We start from the raw sequence: 25780 nt of genomic DNA on the forward strand, positions 1-25780 counted from the left end.
CAAACCCTAAGAGACACCAGGGAAAAATATTTAACAGGGATGAAAAGAAAGGAGAGAGATGGAGGTAATGAGACAAATGTAAGTCTCCCAAAAGCTAAGATGAAAAAATGTGACAAAGCGTATGTAGCGCTTGGTTTCACTACGGTGAGAGACGAGGAAAGACCGCTATGTTTACTGTGTCTAAAAATGTTGGCAGCGGACAGCAGGAAGCCAAATAAATTAAGGTGTCATTTAAACACATTACACCCCAATCATGCTGATAAGCCACTTGAGTTTTTTCAGCGAAAACATGCTGAATGTTGCAAATGATTGTCCCGGCGGAGAGTTGGGGGGGAGGCGGGCGTGAAATATTTACTTTTTCTGGGTGGGGTAACAGAAAATAATTGAGAAACACTGCTGTAACCCAAATTGTGTGTGATAATCCTAGCTTTGCTTCCTTTGACTAAAGTAAAAAATATGTTGCTGTAAATACCATTTTCTTATTAATTTGAACATTATGCATCTGACAAAAGAAACCCTTCCATGAAGCTACAATAAAATTAGGACTCAAATGTTATTTGCTATGGCAAGCTATAAAAACAGAATGCAGAAAAAGAGTCCAACACTTCTGCAAATGTGCAGAAAAGTGCTTAATTGTGCTCCTTGCCAACTCTCCACAACTAAATGAAACTAATGGCTTTTTATTGTAAAAAAGACACCAACTGATTGGTTTTGAAGTGTTTTCTCTTTGTCATTTTCATTCAAATACATGTGTGTATGTGTGTGTGTGTGTGTGTGTATACACATACACACACTATAGTAAGATACAACCATGTATATATCCATATTACAGTTGCAGCCATTATTTGCTTTGTGTCATCTGAAAGAGGATGATCTAATTCATTTGAAACTAGACAGGCATGTTAAAAATATTTATTTTGAATGATTAAATCAGGTCTTCATTGCAGTTTGTAGAAATACTAATCACAAGCAGAGCCCTTTGCTGTTTGTTTCCACCGATCATTTCAAGATTTTTCACTGTCAGACGTTCCCATGGCGAGACGCAGTCAAGCATTGAGGTATTTGGCATGATGCCTGATATGGTCATTAATGAACGTTGCAATGAAGAAGTAACTGTGATCGTAGCCCTAAAGATAGAAAAAGACCAGATGGCTTAAAAAAAGGAAGAAAACAATTTCAAAAGCATATGCATGTAAGACTATTTTAAAACTATCACTCTAGCATAAGGGTTCTCAAACTTGGCAACTTTAAGACTTATGGACCAAGTCCCAGAATTCTCCAACCAACTAGAATTCTGGGAGTTGAAGTCCACAAGTCTTAAAGTTGCCAAGTTTGAAGATCTCTGTTTTAACAGAAGATATTCTCCACCACTAAAGGAAGCTGAATCATAAGCACATGGAAAGATTGTAAACCATCTCCTTATGAGTTTCTCAAATGAACAAGAATTTAAGGCTTTAATCTCATACAATAGATACACAGTTGTAAAGAAGCTTCAACAGAAAGCATAGGATTGTAGTATAAATGTTTAATATTTCTTTTGAAACATAATAACTGTCCAATCGGTTGCACAATGTTTCAAACCTGAAACACCCCTTCAGCATTACCGTATGTGTGCTGATCCTGTTCCAGTCATTCTTGAAATGTTCCAAATACTTGTAAACTGAAATAGCCATTCCAAGTTTGGAATGGTTCCAGAACAGAACAGTCAAAACTTCTTGGAAAAAGTTAGAGCAGTGTTTCCCAACCTTGGCAACTTGAAGATATCTGGACTTCAACTCCCAGAATTCCCCAGCCAGCATTTGCTGACTGGGGAATTCTGGGAGTTGAAGTCCAGATATCTTCAAGTTGCCAAGGTTGGGAAACACTGAGTTAGAGGACCCATTTCAAATTGTAAACAACTGCTGAATTTGAATAATCTTCCACCCCCCTAGTTTTCTCCTCTGTGCACAGTATTTAACCTCACAGAAATATCTCATTCATTAATATCACAAACCCAGACAATTGCATCTTAAATCTTAAAGCCATTACTGAAAGCAGTGTCAATCCTAACCCTAATCAGGCAATGGGTGTTCTTGCAACATTGCACCATAACTGGATCTCTGAAAGACTTTCTAAGAATTGGCCAAGTGCCTGACATGTAATTCTCTCTCTCTCCTACTTTGCTCCTCCCTTTTAAAAGGTTTTATTTGAACTTATATTGCGGGAAAAACAAGAAATCATAATCCAAGGAGCTTAAAATCTTAGAAAAATGAAAATGTTTTCTAACATGAACATTTTCTAACAAGAAAATGTTAGAATTGTACGTCATATAGATTTTTTTAATGATTTCTAATAGGTTTGGAAGGTACAAAACAGAACAAAGAGTTCCTTCTTATGGAAAAGCAATTCATTGTACTGGTAATGAATGGCTGCAGAAAAAAAAATACAGCTGAAAAATTTTAACAGGCTAGAATTTGCCAGGATAGGAGCAAAGCCCAGAGGAAAAAAAATCTGATTAACCACTAACATTTCTAGATGTTTTAGCTCAACATTTAGTAAAATGAAAAAATCTATATGACGTACAATTCTAACATTTTCTTGTTAGAAAATATTCATGTTAGAAAACATTTTCATTTTTCTAAGATTTTAAGCTCCTAGGAACTGATGTAGTCATTTAAGCATTCATTTAATTAAAGAATCACTTTTTATTTATCTGTGCCTTTCCAAATAAGATTTAAGCATGAGATGCAAACAAACCCAAACCCAGTTTTTGAGCATTACCTGCTGCAACCTAAAAACTACTGGGATTTTCCGTTCTGTACAAGCAGCAATGAAATTATCAGGTAGCAACTGTCCTGCTGTAAGGAACTGATCATCTTTGCCTTGGTCTATTAGAATATCCAGAGGAGAGCCGTGATAAGATTTTGCAATGTGTGTGGCATCATAGGCCTATAAGAAGAACAAAAAAAGTAGTTGCTTCTAACAATAGCATCAACCTGGTCAGATTAAAAGGCGAGAAAGACAGGGAGAACGTCGACAAAAGGCAATTTCATGCAACAGACTTATAACCATTTGGCAACCAATAGCTACAATGAAATACATATAATTTGAATTCTCTTCTGTTTTAGAAGCCCCTATAATGCCCTCTACATGGGGCTACCTTTGAAGAGTGTTCGGAAACTTCAGATCGTGTAGAATGCAGCTGCGAGAGCAATCATGGGCTTTCCCAGGTATGCCAATGTTACACCAACACTCCACAGTCTGCATTGGTTGCTGATCAGTTTCCGGTCACAATTCAAAGTGTTGGTTATGAACTATAAAGCCCTTCATGGCACCGGACCAGAATATCTTTGAGACCGCCTTCTGCCACACGAATCCCAGTGTCCAGTTAAGTCCCACAGAGTTGGCCTTCTCCGGGTCCCTTCGACTAAACAATGTCGGCTGGCGGGACCCAGGGGAAGAGCCTTCTCTGTGGCGGCCCCGACCCTCTGGAACCAGCTCCCCACGGAGATTAGGATTGCCCCCACCCTCCTTGCCTTTTGTAAACTCCTTAAAACCCACCTCTGCCGTCAGGCATGGGGGAACTGAGATATCTCCCCTTGCCTATGTAGTTTTATGTATGGTATATTTGTGTGTATGCTTTTTAAATAATGGGTTTTTAGACTTTTAATATTAGATTTGTTATTTTAGACTTTTAATATTAGATTTGTTACTATATATTGTTTTATTACTGCTGTGAGCCGCCCCGAGTCTGTGGAGAGCGACGGCATACAAATCTAATAAATAATAATAATAATAAAAATGGAACAAGTTCCTTTTCCTTTGCAGCCACTATCTGCAGGAAGAATAAAATACTTTCAATCTGGCATTCATCTGTCAGCATTGTTAAACAAGAGGATTTAGTATTCCAACTTCACATCTCCCTGGCGTCAACAAATAAGGATTATGTTTTTCTGGCAGTAATTGCTTTAAAGTCAACCCCCAGATTGTAAATAGCTAGCTATAAAATGATAGCTCTAATTACAACATTAACAACTCAGTCAAAAACAGATGAATAATAATGAATAACGAACAATAAAATCTACAGGTGTACAAATATCTTCAAATTGAAAACACCTCTTTTGTCTTCCAAACAAACGATTTCCAAGCATATCAAACTTGGAGATACGTGTACCTGAAAAAGAAGAGCATTTCTAAAATGGGACAGAGTTGCTTTGGATGCAAACCCCCCCCCCCCCCCCAAAATGATCAAAGCAGTCAATTCTGAATGGGGAACTGATTGCAACTCAGAATGGAAGTTTCAGATTTGAAATGATCTGAACTAAAAATGCTGTATCTATTAACAAAACTATGTTCTTGAATGCTGAAAGCTTATTTGCATCCCTTTGTCACAACCGGACTCTGTAGGGTTAGTTTTGAAATGGTGAAAACAGTTTATTGATATTTTTGAAACAAATACAATTTATTCTATATGTGATGACATTTTCAGTACATACTTCCCAATTCGCTGTGTTCGATCCCAGATATCCACCGAAAGCCTTTTTCCCCCACGGACACTGTATTGGGTTGCAGATTGGAGCAAATGCTGAAACAGACTATTTAAATATTGGTGATTAATGATTCAGATTTCTAGCACTACAAAGTAAAATTATTTTTCTTCAAATAAACATTCATGAAGTTGTCATTTATAGAGTCCCAGAACATAGCTGTTTATTTTCCCACTTTGATAAACAAACATTATTTCATCCTCTCGTCATTATTGTATGTATGTACCATATTTTTCAGAGGATAAGTATTAGTTTTTGGGGGAGGAAAATAGAGGGGGGGGGAAATCTACCTACCAGGTATTCATCTGGCTAGACCCCTTAGTCTGTTCAGCTTCAGCACATTATTTTATCTCCTGGTTAGGGCTGAAAAAGCCTTTTTCAGAGGGGGTAGGAATGAAAACAAGCCTGCAAAGATTAGGGCAGGAAAAACTTCTTCGGAGGGAGTAGGAATTTTTTAAAAAATGCTGCAAGCCAGGAAGATTGTTAGCACTGCCTTAGGTCTGAAATAACCTGCTTTTTCAAAGGGTGTAGGAATGAAAAAAAGCTTGTAAAGAATTAGGGCTGGGAAAATCCTCCTTTGGAGGGAATAGGAAGCCGGGAAGATTGTTAGCACTTAGTTAGGGCTGGGGGGGAAAGCTTTGAAAAGCTACATTTGAAGTATAAGATGCACCCAAATTTTCAGCCTCTTTTAGGGAGGAAAAAGGTGTGTCTTATACTCCAAAAAATATGGTATGTATTTATTTATTTAACTCAGTGTTTCCCAACCTCGGCAACTTGAAGATATTTGGACTTCGACTCCCAGAATTCCCCAGCCAGCATTCGCTGGCTGGGGAATTCTGGGAGTTGAAGTCCAAATATCTTCAACTTGCCAAGGTTGGGAAACACTGATTTAACTTACATGGCTGCTTATTCGCACACAGTGCTCCTAGCCAGGTTAAACAACCAGTAAAAAATCAAAGTAAAAACAAAACAATTCTTCCCCCACCAGGTGCCAGACCAACCAGACTTATCAACTATTCCTTGATTTAATTAGACACATTAAATAGTCTGAACCTTACTTTATATTTTCCAGGGTTCTTTAGGGCCAGGATGAGAGCCCCATGGCCTCCCATGGAATGGCCTGAAATTGACATCCTTCCAGAATCAACTGGGAAATTGGCATTGATCAGTTTGGGTAACTAAAAGACAAAGAAGAAGGAAGTCAGCATACTTAAGATTTTCTCCTGCATGAGATGAAAATTCATATTTACTCTCCTCTGCATAGAAATAAATGGTTCTTTCTTTGTCAATCATTATGTCTAAAAGTGGCATGTTTACAGCATAAAAGGCTTTCTTAGAAAAGTTACAGATGGATACATCCAGGAGTTAATGTTCCTATGGTAGTTCGGGCGTGCCTGTCGGTCGTCAGAGACCTGGTTGCGAAGGTAGCATGAGGCTCCGCCCACCCGCCTGCACACTGCCATTTAGGTTCTTTTACCTTCTGCACATGCACAGAACGTGGAGAGAGAAAAAAAATGGCAGCATCTGGAGGTTGGGCAGAGCCTTGTGCTGCCACTGCGATCAGTTTTCCGATGACCGACAGGCACAAGCGACCTGGGAGCATTTCACCCCTGAATACCTCATTAGTAAATTGATCATGGATATAGTTTTAAAGCCCTTAATACATTAAGGGAGCATTCAAGAAGCATGGCAACTCCTTTCATCCTCAAGGAAACATATGCTGTATTTCTTTCAGGAGGGCGTTTGCTCATGTTCGCCTGGTGCACCAGTTGCGGCCCTACTTGGACAGGGGGTCATTGCTCACAGTCACTCATGCCCTCATCACCTCGAGGTTCGATTACTGTAACGCTCTCTACATGGGGCTACCTTTGAAAAGTGTTCGGAAACTTCAGATCGTGCAGAATGCGGCCGCGAGAGCTATCGTGGGGCTTCCTAGATTCGCCCACGTTTCTTTAACACTCCGTGGCCTGCACTGGCTGCCGATCAGTTTCTGGTCACAATTCAAAGTGTTGGTAATGACCTTTAAAGCCCTACATGGCACTGGACCAGAATACCTCCGGAACTGCCTTCTACCGCACGAATCCCAGCAGTCGATAAGGTCCCACAGAGTTGGCCTTCTCCAGGTCCCGTCGACCAATGTCGTTTGGCGGGCCCCAGGGGAAGAGCCTTCTCTGTGGTGGCCCCGGCCCTCTGGAATCAACTCCCCCCAGAGATTAGAACGGCCCCCACCCTCCTTGTCTTTCGCAAGTTACTTAAGACCCACCTATATCGCTAGGCATGGGGGAACTGAGACATCTCCCCCAGGCTTATTATATTTCATGTTTGATGTGTATGTGCTGTATGGTTTTTAATTGTTGAGGTTTTTATATATTTTATTATTAGATTTGTTCCATTGTTATACTGTTTTTATTACTGTTGTGAGCCGCCCCGAGTCTTCGGAGAGGGGCGGCATATAAATCTAATAAATTGAATTGAATTGAAGTAAACTAGAAAGTCATACTGGTCTGAGATCAGACTGAGATAGATGAGAGAAAATTGAAGGAGCACATATTTATCTAATACAGTACTATATTACAGTTTGTAATTATATTATGGTAACTGTAGATCTCCCTCCCTCCCCCTTTCTTCATTTATATAATAATTTCTCCAACTTTGGTGTGTGTGTGTGATTGTCACTGTCCTTTTACTTGTTCCAAGTTCTTCATAAGACCCACTACCCTGTGTGTGTGTGACTTGCAACTATTAAAAAAAAGCATTTATTGCATTTGTTTCTTTGCTAACAATTGCAATTACATGCAGTTAAGTCATAAAGTTACAAGTATTGTAGTAATAATTTAATATTTAATGTGTGACCAAGTTGGCAGCTCATGTGAATCATATTGTTGTACTAATACCCAGCAAGATCGTATGCTTCCAATGCATTCAAAACAATCCAGCTGGGGTGGCGCAGCAGGGAGAGTGCTGTACTGCAGGCCACTGAAGCTGACCGTAGATCTGTAGGTCAGCGGTTCAAATCTCATCACCGGCTCAAGGTTGACTCAGCCTTCCATCCTTCCGAGGTGGGTAAAATGAGGACCCGGATTGTGGGGGCAATAGGCTGGCTCTGTTTAAAAGTGTTATTGCTAACATGTTGTGAGCAGCCCTGAATCTAAGTAGAAGGGTGGCATAAAAATCGAATAAATAAAATCCAAAGTGTGATGCTATTTTAAGCAACTAAAGTTTGATATATTTATAATAATGAAAGTACATGTTTACAGTTTTACGCACTCAGTAAGCATTTGATGGATAAGTGATGCGTAGTCTTCTGCTTTCATTATCCTAATCCTCCTGCTCCTGTTGTCCTCATGTCAATTAATGTCCCCCCCCAGCTGTCACCCAATGCCACTCAAAATAATTCATTTCTCCTCCAGAGGACAATATCACCCACTTTTAACAAACACTGATTGAGATTAATGTAATTCAAATTACCTCATCTTTTATGTAAGAGTACATGCGATAATTTGTTTTCCATAATTCCTCTGTGGCATCTACATAAAAACCTGCTCCAGTGCCAAAATCCCAGCTCTCGTCTTCTCCTTGAATGTTACATCCACCTGCCACGGAAAGAAACGTTTTCATCAATAATCAGCGAAGTTCAGGAACGGAAGCCAATACTTTGTCTTATTATTATTATTATTTATTGGATTTGTATGCCGCCCCTCTCCACAGACTCGGGGCGGCTAACAATAATGATAAAAAACAACATGTAACAATCCAATTTAATAAAACAACTAAAAACCCTTATTATAAAAACCAAAGATACACACAAACATATCATACATAACTTGTAATGGCCTAGGGGAAGGAATATCTTAACTCCCCCATGCCTGGCGACAAAGGTGGGTCTTGAGTAATTTGCGAAAGACAAGGAGGGTGGGGGCCATTCTAATCTCTGGGGGGGAGTTGATTCCAGAGGGCTGGGGCCGCCACAGAGAAGGCTCTTCCCCTGGGGCCCGCCAAACGACATTGTTTGGTCGACGGGACCCGGAGAAGGCCAACTCTGTGGGACCTTATCGGCCGCTGGGATTCGTGCGGTAGAAGGCAGTTCCGGATGTATTCTGGCCCAATGCCATGTAGGACTTTAAAGGTCATTACCAACACTTGTGACCGGAAACCGCGGAGTGTTGCAGAAACGTGGGCGAATCTAGGAAGCCCCACGATAGCGGCAGATGGCTCTCACGGCCGCATTGTCTTCATGAGGAGGAGGGCTAATCCACAAGGCTAGGGGGGAAATCTCTCTCTCAAAATCAATAATATCTTCTGAAACTAATTGCTAAGCAGAAAAATCTACCTGTAATTCTAAAACCTTTGCAGAAACTTTGCTGAGCTGCGGAAAATCAGTTCTGAAACTTCAAGTAAACACTCAATAACTGGCTTTGTGTCTTGCCAGAATATCTGTGAAAAGACAGATATTCAATGCGGGTGCACTTTTTTTCCCCCCAGAAAGAAGACCACTTCTTGGAAAAACTTATTGCGACTGGATTTCTGGTAATCAGAAAGAGCCCACTGGGGAAATATTCAGTATATCAAGGTAGGAACGTAGCCATTATAGTTTCCTACCTAGTCCTACGAGGTACAGTGGTACCTCGGTTCTCGAATGCCTTGGTTTTCATACATTTCAGATACCGAACAAAATTTTCTGCAAAAATTTGCTTCGGTATCCGAACAAAAATTCAGATACTGAACAGAAAATTTTGTTTACTATCCGAAATGTGTGTCCAGGGCAGCTTTGCAAAGCAGCTGCCACAAGATCAGAGGGGACGGGGTGAGACGGAATGGGAGTAGGGATCTGACACGCCCCTCCTGGCCGCCCTCTTAACAGCCTCCCAGTCTCTACAGTCTAACTGCTCCAAGCTGCAGGAAGGGTAGGGCTGGCTGCAATACTGGCAGCTTCGGGGGGCTGCTTTCCTCAGCGGTTCAGTTTGTTACCTCCAGGCAGCTGCACCAACTTTTTCTTTCCCGGCGGTGGCGATGGTGGCGGCTTCCCTTCAAGGAGCAGCAGCAGCGTCGGGAACATCACGTGATGAAGGGAAGCCGCCGGAGCTGCCGCCACTGGGAAGGAAAAAGTTGGTGCAGCTGCCTGGAGGTAACAAACTGAACCGCTGAGGAAAGGAGCCCCCTGAAGCTGCCGGTATTGCAGCCCCGAAGCTGCCGGTATTGCAGCCAGCCCTACCCTTCTTGCAGCTTGGAGCAGTTAGACGGTAGAGACTGGGAGTCTGTTAAGAGGGCGGCCAGGAGGGGCGTGTCGTATCCCGACTCCCATTCCCTCTCACCCCATACCCTCAGATCTTTATCCCATAGGAAATAGAGGAAATAGATTTAATTGGTTCCCAACAAGTCAATGGGCTGGGAACCAATTAAATCCATTTCCATTATTTCCTATGGGATAAATTAATTCGGTTCTCGACCAAATCGGTTCTCGACCGCACTTCCAGAACAAATTGTGGTCGAGAACTGAGGTACCACTGTATTATGCCTATAGGACCAGTTTTCAAAATCTATCTACCATTCATATTTATGAAAGAACCATCACCCCCATGCTAAATTTAATGGTTGCCAGTGGAGCAGGACCACCCAGCCACTGATAAACTGGCTACATTTATACACAGGAAGCCCATCCCCCAAAGTGATCTGCTGTTCAGGCCCCTTTTTGCTAGAGAAGCTACTCAACGACAGCTACTTCCATTTCAGGAGCAAAACACAGGGAAGGCAGGACACAAACATAATAATTTCTACTCTTCCTGTTGAGAAAATTGAAACCAGTTATTTTCAAAAGTAGCGGCAGATACCCTAAACATGAGATACAACAGATAAAATAAGAGAGAGAACAACAGCCATTGGAACTTCAGAAGCAAATTGTAACTCTGAGTGGTTGGTAAGTAACTGGTTGTAAGTTTAGGACTACCTGTACAGCCTGGCTTAAGTTTACTAGAGTCAGAACATCTGTATCAAAGCCATGAGTAAACCACTTAAGCTGATGCTCTTTAATAAACCACTTACGTGGGCTGGTGTCTGGAGCAACTACAATAAGGCCGTGTTCAGCTGCAGCTTGATGGAAACCAGCTTTGGTTATGAAGTTTTGTTCTGTACATGTTAGTCCTGAGAAGAGAGAAGAACACCTTAATATTAATAGGCATTCTTTATCATTAATCCAGACCAGAAATGTATTCTCTGCGCCTAAATAATAGAAGCAACACATTCCTAGTTACATTTCATTTCCTAGGGGATAAAAAGTCAGGAGTGGGTTCCTACTGCTGTGGTCCGAGCGCTCCGGTAGTGGCCCGCCAATGAGCAATTTTGGCACAATGGCTCCAGTGCTGTCTATGTAGGTCCATGCATGTTGCCATATTTTTTTGGTAATTTTCAGAGATTTGTTTGGCTCTCTGAGCATGCGCGGAAATAAAATCGTCCCTCTGAGCATGCGTGGAAGTTAAATTGCGCAAGGGGACGCGTGCTATCTTAGCAAGCGGTACATGTGAAACATCGCGATGTGCACCCATAGGTAAAAGTAAAAGGAACCCACCCCTGGGAGACATGAATCACTTATTTGGTTTCTAGATTCCAAGTTGATCAGATCAACATAGGTATTTTTATACTCATTGTTCCTCAACTATGGGAACTTTAAGAATTCTGAGAGTTAAACTTAATTTAAAGACATTTTAGTTATATTAATTGGATTTTTAGATATGTATACTATACATTGTTTTGATATGTTGTGAGCCACCCCGAGTCCTCGGAGAGGGGCGGCAAATAGATAGATAGATAGGGATGGATGGATGGATATATAGATATAGATAGATAGATAGATAGATAGATAGATAGATAGATAGATAGATAGATTCCACACATCTTAAAGATCCCAAAACTGAAAAGCATTGTATATACTTCTCCAATCACCAAGCTCTGGGCAGTTTACAGTCATCATAAGCAAACAAGAGATAAATTCATAAAACTCCCAGAACTGGAGCAATGATTCTCATGCAAACTAAAATAAGGAATATAAAAAACTACTACCCTTTCCCCATCCACTCAAGCCCCCAAATCAGAACTACAACAGTCCAATAAATACTCAATTGTATACAGTAATTTACATTGGGTAGTAGCATTCAATGCAGAAGCAAGAGAAGGTCAGTAGTGAAATCAGTATCTTTCTTTAATTCTTTAATACTACAAACAGATAGGATGTATGGCTCCATTTTGCTAGGAAAGTCCCTGAACTTTTCAGCATGTGACCTATCAGCAGGAAGATAAAGCTGGAAAGGCATCTCCTGAGCAGCCTTTCATCTCTCTCACCCTCCCCCTAGCCCCACGCAACCTCTATCTCTCTGTTTCTACTTATCTTTCTCTCTACCTATTTCTACCTTTCTGCCTCTCTCTCCCTAACTCCTACGCAATCTCTATCTACCTTTCTTTCTATTTCTACCTTTCTAAAACCCCTCTGTCTCTGTTTATTTAATTTTTTATTTATTTATTTATTTTGTCAATAAGTGCAAGGACACAGGACACATGAAAAAAATGGCACAAATAAATGGATATAAAGAAGCAAAACATAGCCATGAACACATAAAATGAGTACATACAAATGAGTACAGGAGAACAGGGAAGGTAGGCATGCTGGTGCGCTTATGCACGCACCCTTAGGGACCTCTTAAGAAACGTGTTAGGTCCACGGTAGACAGTTTAAGGTAAAAAGTATGGGGGCTAGAGAACCTAACAACAGGATCAAGTAAAGTGTTTCAGACATTGACTACTCTATTGCTATTTTTACTCTGCCTTTCTGTCTCTATCGCTCTGTCTCTATCTCGCCTAGATATAAACATCTATTGAGCCGTGGTGGCACAGTGATTAACATGTAGTATTGCAGGCTAATTCTGTTGATCACTGGCAGTTTGATTCCCACCAGTTCAAAGTTGACTCAGCCCTCCATCCTTCCAAGGTTAGTAAACCCCAGATTGTTGGGGCAATGTGCTGACTCTGTCAACCATTTACAGAGGGCTGTCAAGCACTGTGGTATAGAAGTCTATTGCTACTTCAACAAGCTAGAGGATTAGAAAGATATCCAATTCTACCTAATACTCAACAAGGCTCATATGACAATACAGAAAACCTTGTCTTCTTCAATACTGATTTACATACAAAAAACACCCAAAGATTTGTAACCTAAGGACACATCTATCTATCTATCTATCTGTCTGTCTGTCTGTCTGTCTGTCTGTCTGTCTGTCTGTCTATCTACCTACCTAATCTACTCTATCTATCTATCTATCTATCTATCTATCTATCTATCTATCTAATCTAACTTATCTACCTATCTATCCATCTATCCATCTATCCATCTATCCATCCATCTATCTATCTATTTATCTATCTATCTATCTACCTTATCTATCTATCTATCTATCTATCTATCTATCTATCTATCTATCTATCTATCTACCTATCTACCTATCTACCTATCTACCTATCTACCTAATCTAACTTATCAATCTATCTATCTATCCATCCATCCACCACCCACCCTCTCGTTCGTTCATTCATTCATTCATTCATTCATTCATTCATTCAGCTTCTATGCCACCCAATTCCAAAGGACTCATGCTATTGTTTTAAAGACTTGACTTAGTTGCAGTAACTAAAGAACTGAATTTTAACCACCATAACCACACTTTTCACAAATAATTTCAAAACACTCACCTGACAGCCAGTACAACACAGGACATTTCTCAGTTGCCGCCTTTGGCGGTAAATAAATCCCAAACTTCATTTTACATTTCAGCTCCACACTGTTAACAACAATATTGCAGTTAAGACAGAACATTTTTAAAAAGTCTAATGTTTTGACTCGACTGTTTTATTACTGCTTCAACTGTGTGGCAAGTTGCTCAGAAAACTCTGGCTTTGGGGGCTGATTAATATATAATAAAGCACTAAATCATGGCTGTCCAACCTTTTGGCTTGCCTGGCCTTCACTGAATGAAGAGGAATTGTCTTGGGCTGCTTATAAAATATCTGATATAGTTAATGCAGCTAAATAACAAACTTCCTTTATTTTTAATATTTTTATTATATCTTGTGGGGCAGCATTACTAGCTGTCCAGAACTACATGCAGCCCAGGGGCTGTGGGTTTGACACAGCTGCACTAAATAATATAATCTCATCTAATCTAGCCATCTAATCTAATCTAATCTAATCATGTATTTAAATTAGAAATTGTAAAAATTTATTGCTGAATGAGTTGCTTTGATCATTTAGTGTGTTCTTCTTGGCAGGAGAAACTATACAGCTAACATGACAGAAAATAACTAAGGAAAAATACTAAATTATTGACACTTGTAAAAGAAATAGGATGTACTTCGGCACAAAAACTCAAGGAAACGGAACAGGAACTCCTACGCAGAAATAATGTGGTATCTATTCAAACTAACCAATGAATATTGCAATTTGTACCATAAAGCCTAATAAGCCAAAATAATATGGTATGAAAATAAAACTGCTAAAAGAGTCAGTTTGGTGCACTGAGGTTAAGGTATCAGCCTAGAAAACAGGAGATTGTGAGTTCTAATCCTGATTTAGGCATGAAAGCCTGTCTTTGGGCCAATCCCTCTCTCTTAGCCCAACCCACCTGACAAGAGTTGTTGTTCTGGGCAAAATAAAGGGAGAAAGGAGTGTAGGTATATTCAGCCCCTTAAGTTTATAAAAAGAATAAAGATGGGATTTAAAAATGATATATAAATACCGTATTTTTCGGAGTACTGTATAAGACACACCTTTTTCCTCCCTAAAAGGGGCTAAAATTTTGGGTGCATATTATACACTGAATGTAACTTTTTATTTCAGCTTTTTTCCAGCCCTAACTAGCTACTAACAATGTTCTCAGCTCTTACCTTACAAGCTCTTTCATTGTTACTCTCTGCAAAGAATGTTTTCCAAACACTAAGTCTTTGCAGTTTTTTCCCCATTTCTCTATTTTTGCTCCAAATGTTTCTTTCCAGCCCTAACCAGGTGCTAACGATGTTCCGAGCTCTTACTCGCTTGCAAGCTCTGTCATTGTTACTCTTTCCAAATAAGGGTTTTTTTTTTATAAACCTTAACCAGGAGATAAATAAAGTACTGAAGCTGACCAGACTAAGGACTAGCCAGATGAATATCTGGTAGGAAGATTTCCCCCCCCCCCCCCCTATTTTTCTCCCAAAAAATTAAGGTGTGTCTTATACTCTGAAAAATACGGTAAATTAATATCATTAAAAAACACAATAATATTTAACTATTCTTCTAATATCAGAACTGCCAACACATTATTGGAAAGACTACAAGCCCATTTCTGATCTTGAGTTTAAAGGACAGAATTAAGCTATTAGGAAAAGAGCTAGGAAGAGATTTGGTTAAAAGAAAAAAATCATAATGCTTTTGGAATGCATCTTCTATTAACAAAAGAATCTCGAAGCAGTTAATGTTTCCAATTTGTTTTTTTATGTGGGAAAGGCATTTTTGCTGATCTGCCCCCAACCCTGTTGTACTTTCTGTACCAAATCTGTTCCAAAGAGACAATTTGGAACAACTCTGAGTATCTGAAGAAATGGTGATTGGATAAACATTACTTTCCCTGCTGCCTTGCATTCACAGAAATCTTTGCTAAATCACTTAGCTCCTTTTGATCAGCACCCACCAAAAATGTCATGACGGTAACTCCAACTTTCTACTCCAACTTTCTCTTTCTACGGAAGGGCTGCTCTCTATTCTAGAAGTTCTAGTCCTAATACATCTAAAAAAAATCCAAACACTTTGGCAAGGGTTATAATACCAGCTCCCCCTGGAGATTAGAACTGCCTTCACCCTCCTTGCCTTCCGTAAACTCCTTAAAACCCACCTTTGCCGTCAGGCATGGGGGAATTTGAGATATCTCCCCCGGGACTATACAATTTATGTATGGTATGTTTGTATGTATGTCTGATTAATAATGGGGTTTTTAAAATGTTTTTAAATTATTAGATTTGTTATGAATTGTTCTATTGCTGTTGTGAGCCGCCCCGAGTCTACGGAGAGGGGCGGCATACAAATCTAATAAATAAAATAAAATAAAATAAAATAAAATAAATAAATAAATTTAGAAGCCCAAGAAAAGCAATGTTAACATTTTAGTTTTAATAATACTTAGCACTACTGATTCACATTAGAACAACCATCAATGCTATTATTTGTAAAAAGAAAATTTGCCCACATAAGCAGACTATTCAGACCACCAGCATTTTTTTAATGCAAGTTTTTTCAGAAGTCTCCCAGATACACACAATTTCAAGGTAAATGTAGATAGAATCTCAAATTTAGTTGAACTTCAATGTTATAAAAGTTTACGTTCCACAGATTTCACCGCTAAGTTCCACTTAGATGCATCTTAAATTAATCTGGATTGATACAATGCTAACCTTTAAGAAGCAGGACAAGAAGAGCATTGAACACTTTGAACTTTTCTATTGGAAAAGATTCTTGAGAATACTGTGAATGAGTCATTGAACAAACTGAGAATTCCCACCCAAGGCATAAATGACCAGGCTATATATCCTATTATGTAAAGTCCCAGCTCTCCAAAAATGGCTTTAATGCTGGGAAAAGTAGACGGGAAGACAATCAGTAGCAAGGTGGATAAACTCAGTTACAGTGAAGATTATGGATAGGTTGTCATGGAGAAAATCAAATAAATATAATGTTAGTGCTCTCCTTTCGATGAATTCTGTTTACAAGGGAAATTTGCTTGTTCTCTTCATTTTGAAAGAAGCATACAGTGATCCCTCGATTAGCACGGTCTCGATTAGCGCGAAACGCTGCAACGCGGTTTTTCAAAAAATATTAATTAAAAAATAAGTCCGCGCTAGTTCTCTCTCTCTTTCTCTCCCTGTTACCGGCGTGGTATATGAGAGAGAAAGAGAGAGGCAATGGTCGGGCACATTACCGGGAGGTGGAGGCGGCGTGGGGACGCTGGGTGCCGGGGACACCGAGGAGGGGGTGGACGTGGCCTCTCAGCTGCAGAGCCGAACAAGGGCGGAGGCAACGGCGGAGTCCGGCGCTGGGGCCATGCGGGGCCGCTCATCCAGGGGGGCGTGGACTGGCAAGTCGCCCTCCTTTCTCTCTCTTTCTCTCTCTTATACCACACCGGTAACAGGGAGAGAAAGAGAGAGAGTGGAGGGCACCTTGCCAGTCCACGCCCCCCTAGATGAGCGGCTCCGCATGGCCCCAGCGCCGCCCAGGCAAAGGGGAAACGCCAAGATCGCTTGCCGCTTGCCGTATTGCAGCGAAGGAGGCGAAGCAAGGCTCCAAGCTGCAATACGGCAAGCGGCAAGCGATCTTGGGGTTTCCTCTTTGCCTGGGCGGCGGGAAGACCAAGGGAAGGTTCCTTCAGCCGCCCAACACCTGATCCGCTCCGCAGCGCGGCAGCAGCGAGGAGCCGAAGATGGGGTTTCCCCTTTGCCTGGGCAACGGGGAAACCCCATCTTCGGCTCCTCGCTGCTTCCGCGCTGCAGAGCAGATCAGCTGTTGGGCGGCCGAAGGAACCTTCCCTTGGTCTTCCCCGCCGCCCACACGCAAACTCCACCATCTGCGCATGTGCGGCCATGAAAAAAATGGTGCGCATGCGCAGATGGTGTTTTTTACTTCCGCACCACTATAACGCGGAAATCGATTAGCGCGGGAGGTCTTGGAACGTAACCCCCGCGCTAATCGAGGGATCACTGTATTCTTATTATATCAAGGCCTTTCTATCCAAATGTTTTCCCTGCTACTTTTAAAACTGCTACTTTTACAAACATTCAAAAGTATTTGAGTCTTTTTATCTGTCTGTATGTCTATGTACATTGTGATTACTTTGCTAACAAGAAGTCAGTATACAATAATTTAAATAAATAGCATATTAACCTCTCATGTTCAAACACTTTCTGAAAACCTCCAAAGCATTTGTTGTTAGAAACTTCCTTCATGGCCATGCTCTCTGTTGAGGACAAAAAAAATTGAGATTTCATTAGTTAATTTTCTTCAGCAAAATCACATCACCATATATAACACCTGTGTTATGTTAGCAATATTTAAATTGCTAAAAAAATCATACAGATTTTGAAATAACAAAATTGCTTGAAAGTGCTAACTTGAAAACATACCGGGTACAACAACAAGAACAACAACAACAACAACAACAATAATAATAATAATAATAATAATAATAATAATAATAATAATAATAATAATAATAATACTGTGGGACTTCCGACTTCAGACTGACCGAATACTGAAGCATAATACACCAGACATCCTGATTGTGGAGAAAAAGAAAGTATGGATCATCGACATCGCAATCCCAGGGACAGCAGAATTGAGGAGAAGCAGCTAGAGAAATTAGTGAAATACGAAGATCTAAAAATCGAGCTGCAATGACTCTGGCATAAGCCAGTGAATGTGGTGCCAGTGGTACATTTGAAAACCATCGGAATTGACAAAATGTTGATCTGTCAATTGCAAAAGGCCGCTTTACTGGGAACGGCAAACATAATTTGCTGCTACATCACACAGTCCTAGGTGCTTGGGAAGTGCCCGACTGGTGATGAAATACGAAATCCAGCATAGTGATCTTGTTTGCTGAGTTGTATTGACATAATAATAATAATAATAATAATAATAATAATAATAATAATAATAATAATAATAATAATAATTATTATTATTATTATTATTATTATTATTATTATTATTATTATTTATTAGATTTGTATGCCGCCCCTCTCCGTAGACTTGTTATCATTATTTCCCCCCAACCTTCATTTTTTCCTTTCTTTCTTCACAGTTGGACAATTAAAACTCTCTGATCACATACAGTATTTCTTATTCAATAGAAGCTTTCACAAATCAGTAAGCCAATAAATGGAAGGGCGGAATAATTTAGAATTAAGAGGGATGGTAAGACTAAAGATATTGGATTTAGGATCAAGGAGACTCGAGTTCAAGTCCACACTCAGCAATGTAAACTGACTGGATTAGTTTAGATCTACTGTTAAGGGGAAATTCAGCAAAGAAATGCTATACCCACATTATTTTATAACCCAGCTTTCACTTAAGATTTCTTTCAATTTTTTCCTTGCTGTGAGTTGGGCTGAGAAAGCCCAACATTACCTAGTGACCTGCCTAGCATTTCCAAGTGAAATTCTGTGTCTGAGGGTATACTTGAATCCCGGTCTTCTGATCTTAGTTTGAAATCTTAACCATTACACCACACTGCTGTTTACTTTGAGTTTCTGGAAGAAAAGTTGGGGACAGAAATCCCCAGCCAAATATCTTTTAAAACAGAATTATTTGAAAACTGCAGATATTTCCCCCCACCAATACAGTTGATTGTTCATGAGTTGTCAAGATGGCCTTCTCTGGCCTCTCCCCATTCTAATTTTAAAGTCTACAGGAATCAAACCACTTTACTTATCTGATGAAATGAGTTACAGCTTACAAAACATACGCCATTTAATAAGGTGTGTTGGTTACAAGAGGGGCTGTCAGATTCCTTTTGATTTTTTGCTGGTGCTTTGCTTAACATTTGACACAGAAACTGTTACTACTTCAATCTGAACCCAATGGTCCTTCAGAACGGGTAGAGAAGCACTCTTATATTAATATTTACAATTGCTTTACAAGCCTTTGATAAGAAGGAGAGGTTTTGAAACACAGCCTTGCTTAAGGCCTAACACAAATTAGCCCGTGATCTACTTTGGGAGATAGGACTCCGTGCCAGGGATAGAAACCCAACTGAATTCCATTTAGAATTTCCTGCCAAGAAACTAACAGAAAAATGCTGTTGAGAGGGAAGGCAAAAACCCAGCTCTTTTGCAGTTACAGTGCTTACATACATTTATTACTATTTTCATTTTTTTCATTTTCATTACTATTTTCATTTTTCCCCAAGACTTTGCAGAAAATAAACCAGCACTACTTTGGCTTCCCTACCAGTATTTGTGCTCCATGCAAACCGAATCTGATAAATGATTTTTACCATAATAATTGCTGTCATAGGAAGAGAATAGTATAAAAGTTTATTTATTTATTTATTTATTTATTTATTGGATTTGTATGCCGCCCCTCTCCGGAGACTCGGGGTGGCTAACAACAGTAATAAAACAATGTACAATAATAATCCAATAAATACTAAAAATGATGAAAAAACCCATTAATATTAAAAAAAAACCATATATAAAGACATACCACACATGAAATTGTAAAGGCCCAGGGGGAAAGAGCATCTTAATTCCCCCATGCCTGGCGGCAGAGGTGGGTTTTAAGGAGCTTACAAAAGACAAGGAGGGTGGGGGAAATTCTAATCTCTGGGGGGAGTTGGTTCCAGAGCGCCAGGGCCGCCACAGAGAAGGCTCTTCCCCTGGGTCCCGCCAAGCGGCATTGTTTAATAATGCTCAATTTCTACTTTATGTAGAAATGAAAGTTTTACTTCTGGAATAACCATTTACAGAATGAAAGAATGGATTTTGTTCACCTGTCACACCTGACTCGTTTAACACATACATCTTGTAACTCTTGTACCATCTTCATCCATTTAACTTAGCACAATTAGAGCTACACCAAACTAAACTATTGATTGGTTTGCTGAGCAACAAGCCATAATCTGCAAAGCACAATATTAGGAGCCTGCCCAATCCATTAAACCAAAACCGAAATAAAATAAATCACAGGATGGCTTAGCAACATGCCTATTCAAGGCACTTAAGTTTTTCCCAAGCAGATGAAGTGAGCAGAAATGTCCCTGAATCCTCTCTCCTGTAAGCAGGATCCATACTGGGAAGGAAATAATTCACTCAGTTCTTATTTAGATACCACTGAAAATGGGAAATTTCTCAGAGCAGTTTGCAGCACCTATTTGCTCTTCATAAATTCAAAGCTTTTAACATCAGAATTACCTCTCAAACAAGGAAACAGAAGCATCCACAAACAATATTTTGAAACTCTATTTGCCCTTTAGAAATTTATTAAAATGTCCTGATGCAACATGGACAGAATGAACAACATCCAAAAACAAGATTACCAATTAAAAACACACATTTATAGTTTCTGTATGTTACACTTAGATGCAAGAATATGGGTTGTGTCATTAAGAAAAACTAGATATATAAAGAATGTATCCCAGACAAAAATGTTCTGATGAAAAAAGGTTGATTCAATTTTAACAAAATCATGTTTTCCTTTTCTTAATCTTAATTGCCTGCATTTTTTAAAAAACCTCATATATCTGTACAAGCAAAAAATTTCTGGAATAAAATAACTGACTGGTTAAAAGAAATAGTAAAAGAAGAAATTTAAAAAAAAACCAGAATTGTATTTATTGGGTGTTTTTAATTAAAAAAAATTGAAAAAGAGGTAAGATATTTAGTTATACACATACTAACAGCTGCCAGGATAGTTAGTATATGCCCAACAATGGAAAATAGACAAAGCACCGGAAGAAAATATAGTAATTAAAAAGATATTGGACTGTGCCGAGATGGACAGGTTATCTAAAAAATTAGAGGGAAAAGAAGATTCAGATTATTATAAAATATGGGCAAAATTTTATGGTTGGTTAAAGGAAAGAGCAACAAAGAAATAAATAAAAATTCAAGCAAAGCAATACATCGAATAAAAGAATTAAAAAATGAATACTATGTGAATGAAGTAAAATTCTCTGATCGAACACCTAAAAAGTGGGGAAACGTTTATTCCCCCCCCAAAAAACAAATCTCACATATCATCTAGTTCAGTGATGGCCAACCTATGGCACGGGTGCAACCAGTGGCACACGGAGCCATATCAGCTGGAACATGAGCTGTTGCCCTAGCTCAGCTCCAACATGCATGTGTGTACCGACCAGCTGATCTTTGGCTCGCACAGAGGCGCTGGGAGGGTATTTTTGGCTTCCAGAGACCCTTCAGGGGGATGGGGGAAGGCATTTTTACCCTCTCCTGGCTCCAAGGAAGCCTTTGGAGCCTGGGGAAGAGGAAACACAAGCCTACTGAGCCCACCAGAAGTTGGGAAACAGGCCGTTTCCAGCCTCCAGTTGGCCGGGAGGGGAGCCTGTTTTTGCCCTCCCCAGGCATTGAATTATGAGTGTGGGTACTTGCGCATGCATGATAGCATTCGTTCACACTCTCTTAGTACCTGAGGGAAAAAAGGTTCACCATCACTGATCTAGCTGGTTTATATCCAAAGATCAACCTGCAGCCTGCTTCCCCCTAGCTTCAGATATACTGGAACTGCAAATTTCAGTAATATATTTGAGAATATAGGGCTATTAGAATGCATTAGGGAGAAAAGCTCAATTATCTAGATGTTCAATGGTGCTAGGATTAGGGTAACCCTAACCCTAAAGTACAAGATTGGGCAAAGTGTTGGCAAAAGCAGGGACAACAGTACATCCATTAGTCAGACATCCATATTCTGTCAAAGGGTTGGTGTGTCTCATTTCTCCAATTCCAAATTACAGCAAGACCCACAGCTAAAAGATAAATTCAAGTTTTCTGCATACACAAAAAAAAAAAATAGAGAATGCAATTGAACATGAAGTCTAAATAATATTTTTCTTTCTTTAGTTAGTCTGCAAAACAACCTTGTCCATAAGCCAATGCAGAAACATAGGACTACAATCAGCCAATCATGATAACAGTAAGATATTGCATGAAACTGGTCTTCAACTGAAGAATCAAAGATCACAAGTTACTACATTTAGCGTGATATAAGGTGGGCTATAATAGCAATACTATCATATCAAACAATCAACACACATATACATTTCATACAATGGTATGTTAAATAAATCTCACATCTAAAATGTAAGGCAATGGTAATAAGTTATCAGGAGAAACAGCAAGCGTCATTTACATTGTGACATTAAAACAAGTAAATAGTCTTATAGTTTTCTGGCTCTTACAGGTTTGCAAGTTAAAATGGGAAAGGTATGAAAATGACATTTAGTAAGGAAGCATATTGTACTATACACACACAGCAAAATACCAGATTATCTCAGGGACCGCCTTCTGCTGCACGAATCCCAGCGACCAGTTAGGTCCCACGGAGTGGGTCTTCTCCGGGTCCCGTCAACTAAACAATGTCACTTGGCGGGACCCAGGGGAAGAGCCTTCTCTGGGGCGGCCCTGGCCCTCTGGAACCAACTCCCCCCAGAGATTAGAATTGCCCCCACCCTCCTTGCCTTTCGTAAGCTGCTTAAAACCCACCTCTGCCGCCAGGCATGGGGGAATTGAGATACTCTTTCCCCCTAGGCCTTTACAATTTTATGCATGGTATGTCTGTATGTTTGGTTTTTATAATAATGGGTTTTTAACTGTTTTTAGTACTGGATTATTATTATATGCTGTTTTATTATTGCTGTATGCCGCCCCTAGTCTCTGGAGAGGGGCGGCATACAAATCCAATAAATAAATAAATAAATAAATAAACATTCAGGCCAAATCACACAGATTAGACCAGGGGTAGGGAACGTTGGCTCTTCTATGACTTGTGAACCTCAACTCACAGAATTCCTTAGCTAGCAATGATTGGCTCAGGAATTCTGGGAGTTGAAGTCCACAAGTCATAGAAGAGCTAATGTTCCCTACCCCTGGATTAGAGAGAAAACTGTGACAATCTTGCCAGTCCAGAACATCTTTTTTCCCCACATTTCCCCCTGATTTATAAGATTCTTTTCTGCATGAGGATGGCTACTGCATTCTCTTTTGGTCAACACAATACAAAGAAGATGTGTTGACCCTGGAAAGACTATAGAAAAGTGCAACAAAAACGATTAGGGGGATGAAGATTGAAAGGTACCAAGAACTGTTAGAGGAATTAGGCATGTCTAATCTAAAGAAAAGAAGAACTAGGTGAGACATGATAGCTCTGATCCAATATTTGAGGGGCTCCTACAAAGACAAGGGGGTCAAATTATTTTTCAAAGCACCAAAAGGCAAGAGAAGAAACAATGGATGGCAATTAACTAAGGAGAGAATTAAAGATAAATTTCCAAATTGTGAGAGCAATTAATCCATGGAATAGCTTCAATGATGGAGCATCCACAACATAGTTCCCTCTAAGCTGAGCAGTGAGCAATCGCTCACTTAAAAATCATCATCAACTCAGAGTTTACCAAACCTGCCCAGAAGCCGAGAGGGAAAGAGTGAGAGGGAAGGAGAGAGAGAGGAAGAGAGGAAGAGAGAGAAACAGATAGAAAAAAGAGAGGAAGGAAAAGAGAAAGAAAAAGAATGGGAGTAAGGAAGAGAGAAAGAAAATCAAAATCTAGTTTGAAACTAGCTCAACTATTTAAGTGGCATTTTGATGTTGATAGAGTTGCCCTATTATGAGCTCACTGTTATAGACACACAGTACAGTATTTTATTTTGAAATTCTCTGAGGCAAAACAGGGTGGGTTTTTTATTTGTTTGTTTATTTGTTTATTTATTTATTTATTATTTCTGTGCCGCCCAGTCCCGAAGGGACTGCCGCTCAGACACTATACTTTTCCACCACCACCCAAAAAAATTAGAGGAAACACTGATCCACAACTTCTGAAGGCTTTCAAAAACAGACTGGATGAAGAATCCTATCCTATCCTATCCATCTGAAATGATATAGGGTTCCCTGTCTGAGCAAGGGGTTGGACTAGAACAGGGGTAGGCAAAATTGGATCTTCTATGTTTTGTGGACTTCAACTCCCAGAATTCCTGAGCCAATCATGCTAGCTCAGGAATTCTGGGAGTTGAAGTTCACATGTCATAGAAGAGCCAACTTGGCCTACCCCTGGACTAGAAGATCTCTGAGGTCTATTATTCTATGTTCTATGTACACAACAATTACTGGAGTCCTGGAAGATATGTTTTGACAAGAATGGACTTACAATAATGTTAGTAAAAACCACAAAAGAGTCTAATTAATAGAAAATGAAGAAGTTACAGTACTCTGGAATTTTAGAATACAAACAGTCAAGCATGTGCCACACAGCAACCCAGACTTAACAGTTGTTGATAAGAAACACAAAAAAGTCTGGACAGTGGACACTGCAATACTCAAGGACAACACAAGAATTGGAGAAACTTGCACAATACAAAGACTTGCAAATTGAAGTACAACTCCTATGGCAAAAGAAAGCAAAGATCATACCAATAATAATAGGTGCCTTTAATGCAATCCCAAAACCTCTTGAGCACCACTTGAACGCCATTGGCATTGACAAGTTTACCATCAATCAACTGAAAAAGGCAGCTTTATTGGAACAGCTTACATTCTGCAACTATCCTATTAACATCAAACCTCTGCCTTAATCAAGGTCCTTGGGAAGGACTTGAAGGTGGACAAAAATGCCAAATCCAGTTTGAACATCCAGCTGACTAGATATGGACCATATTAAATGTATATTCTGTCCAACTCCCACCAACTCTGGGTCATTTATTTAATACCAACTTGCTTAATTTTCATATGCCAGGCTGTTCATATGCTGCAAAGTGGTTAAGAGCCGACTCCTAAATCTATATTTTTCCTCTTTTTTGGTGTGCATTTGTAAAACAAATTGGTTGGGAGGATGCAGGTTGCCCAGGGGCATAGATACTCCTTTACTCTCCACTTGCTTTTTCCTCTATTAAAAGCAAAAAAAAGTCTCTTTTTTTGCAACTCTGTAACCTCCATGTTTAAGAATCACGTGGAAAAATTACAGATCGTTATGTATCACATCTTATCCTAAAACTGTTTTTTTTTTAAAAGCTCAGTGGGAGAAAATATACATAATTTATCCCTGGTCATTTTATTGCAAACCCAAAGCAGGAGTGTGCACCTATTGTTTTCCCCATTTTTCCCTACATGAAGTGTAGCTTGCATATCTTACTTTCCAGCATGAAGAAAAACAAACCGAGCTCACCAATCTTTTATATATATATAATGATCACGGAAAGAGCGGAAAACCAGCACCGTTGCTGGATCGCTCACCTTTTTAATGGATTTGCAATTGTTGCTTGTGCTCGAATTAGTCAATCCAAGGCCCCGGATGGAATGAAGAAAGGTGCCTGAATTATAGGGCCCTGGTTTAGAGTCTCTCCCTCCCTTTGGATAGGCTCGCCCATCCAAACCCGTTGCTTTCATGGGAGTCGTAGTTCTCTAAAGCTCTTCTCCGCATGATTCGGAAGGAAGGACATCACTCAATTTCCCAAGAACCTTTTCGCGA

General features: G+C 39.8%; 1 protein-coding gene across 2 annotated transcripts; it reads right to left on the minus strand.

Annotated features, from left to right (window-relative positions):
- Nucleotides 1–896: 896 nt before the first annotated feature.
- Nucleotides 897–25764, minus strand: ESD (esterase D). Of its 2 annotated transcripts, none has more exons than XM_070732750.1 (9): nucleotides 25546–25764; nucleotides 17473–17545; nucleotides 13260–13348; nucleotides 10566–10664; nucleotides 7995–8119; nucleotides 5585–5704; nucleotides 4476–4574; nucleotides 2761–2928; nucleotides 897–1127 (listed from the first exon to the last, which is right to left on the minus strand). In XM_070732750.1, the coding sequence occupies exons 2-9, from the start codon at nucleotides 17538–17540 to the stop codon at nucleotides 1047–1049; spliced, it is 849 nt and encodes a 282-aa protein (XP_070588851.1). In that variant the 5' UTR covers nucleotides 17541–17545; nucleotides 25546–25764; the 3' UTR covers nucleotides 897–1046. The 2 variants fall into 2 exon arrangements, with proteins under 2 accessions (XP_070588851.1, XP_070588852.1); XM_070732751.1 differs by having other exon boundaries at nucleotides 25478–25549.
- Between the last annotated feature and the right edge of the window lie 16 nt (nucleotides 25765–25780).

The sequence above is a fragment of the Erythrolamprus reginae genome, chromosome 1 (genome assembly GCF_031021105.1).
Source record: "Erythrolamprus reginae isolate rEryReg1 chromosome 1, rEryReg1.hap1, whole genome shotgun sequence".
Classification (NCBI taxonomy): Eukaryota; Metazoa; Chordata; class Lepidosauria; order Squamata; family Dipsadidae; genus Erythrolamprus; species Erythrolamprus reginae.

Coding starts and splice junctions, on each gene's coding strand:
- ESD (XM_070732750.1), bottom strand. CDS start 17,540: ATGGCCATGAAGGAAGTTTCTAACAACAAATGCTTTGGAGGTTTTCAG. Junction 10,665..13,259: donor TGTGTTGTACTGGCTGTCAG/GTGAGTGTTTTG, acceptor CTCTCTTCTCAG/GACTAACATGTACAGAACAA. Junction 5,705..7,994: donor ACTCTTACATAAAAGATGAG/GTAATTTGAATT, acceptor TTTGTCTTTTAG/TTACCCAAACTGATCAATGC.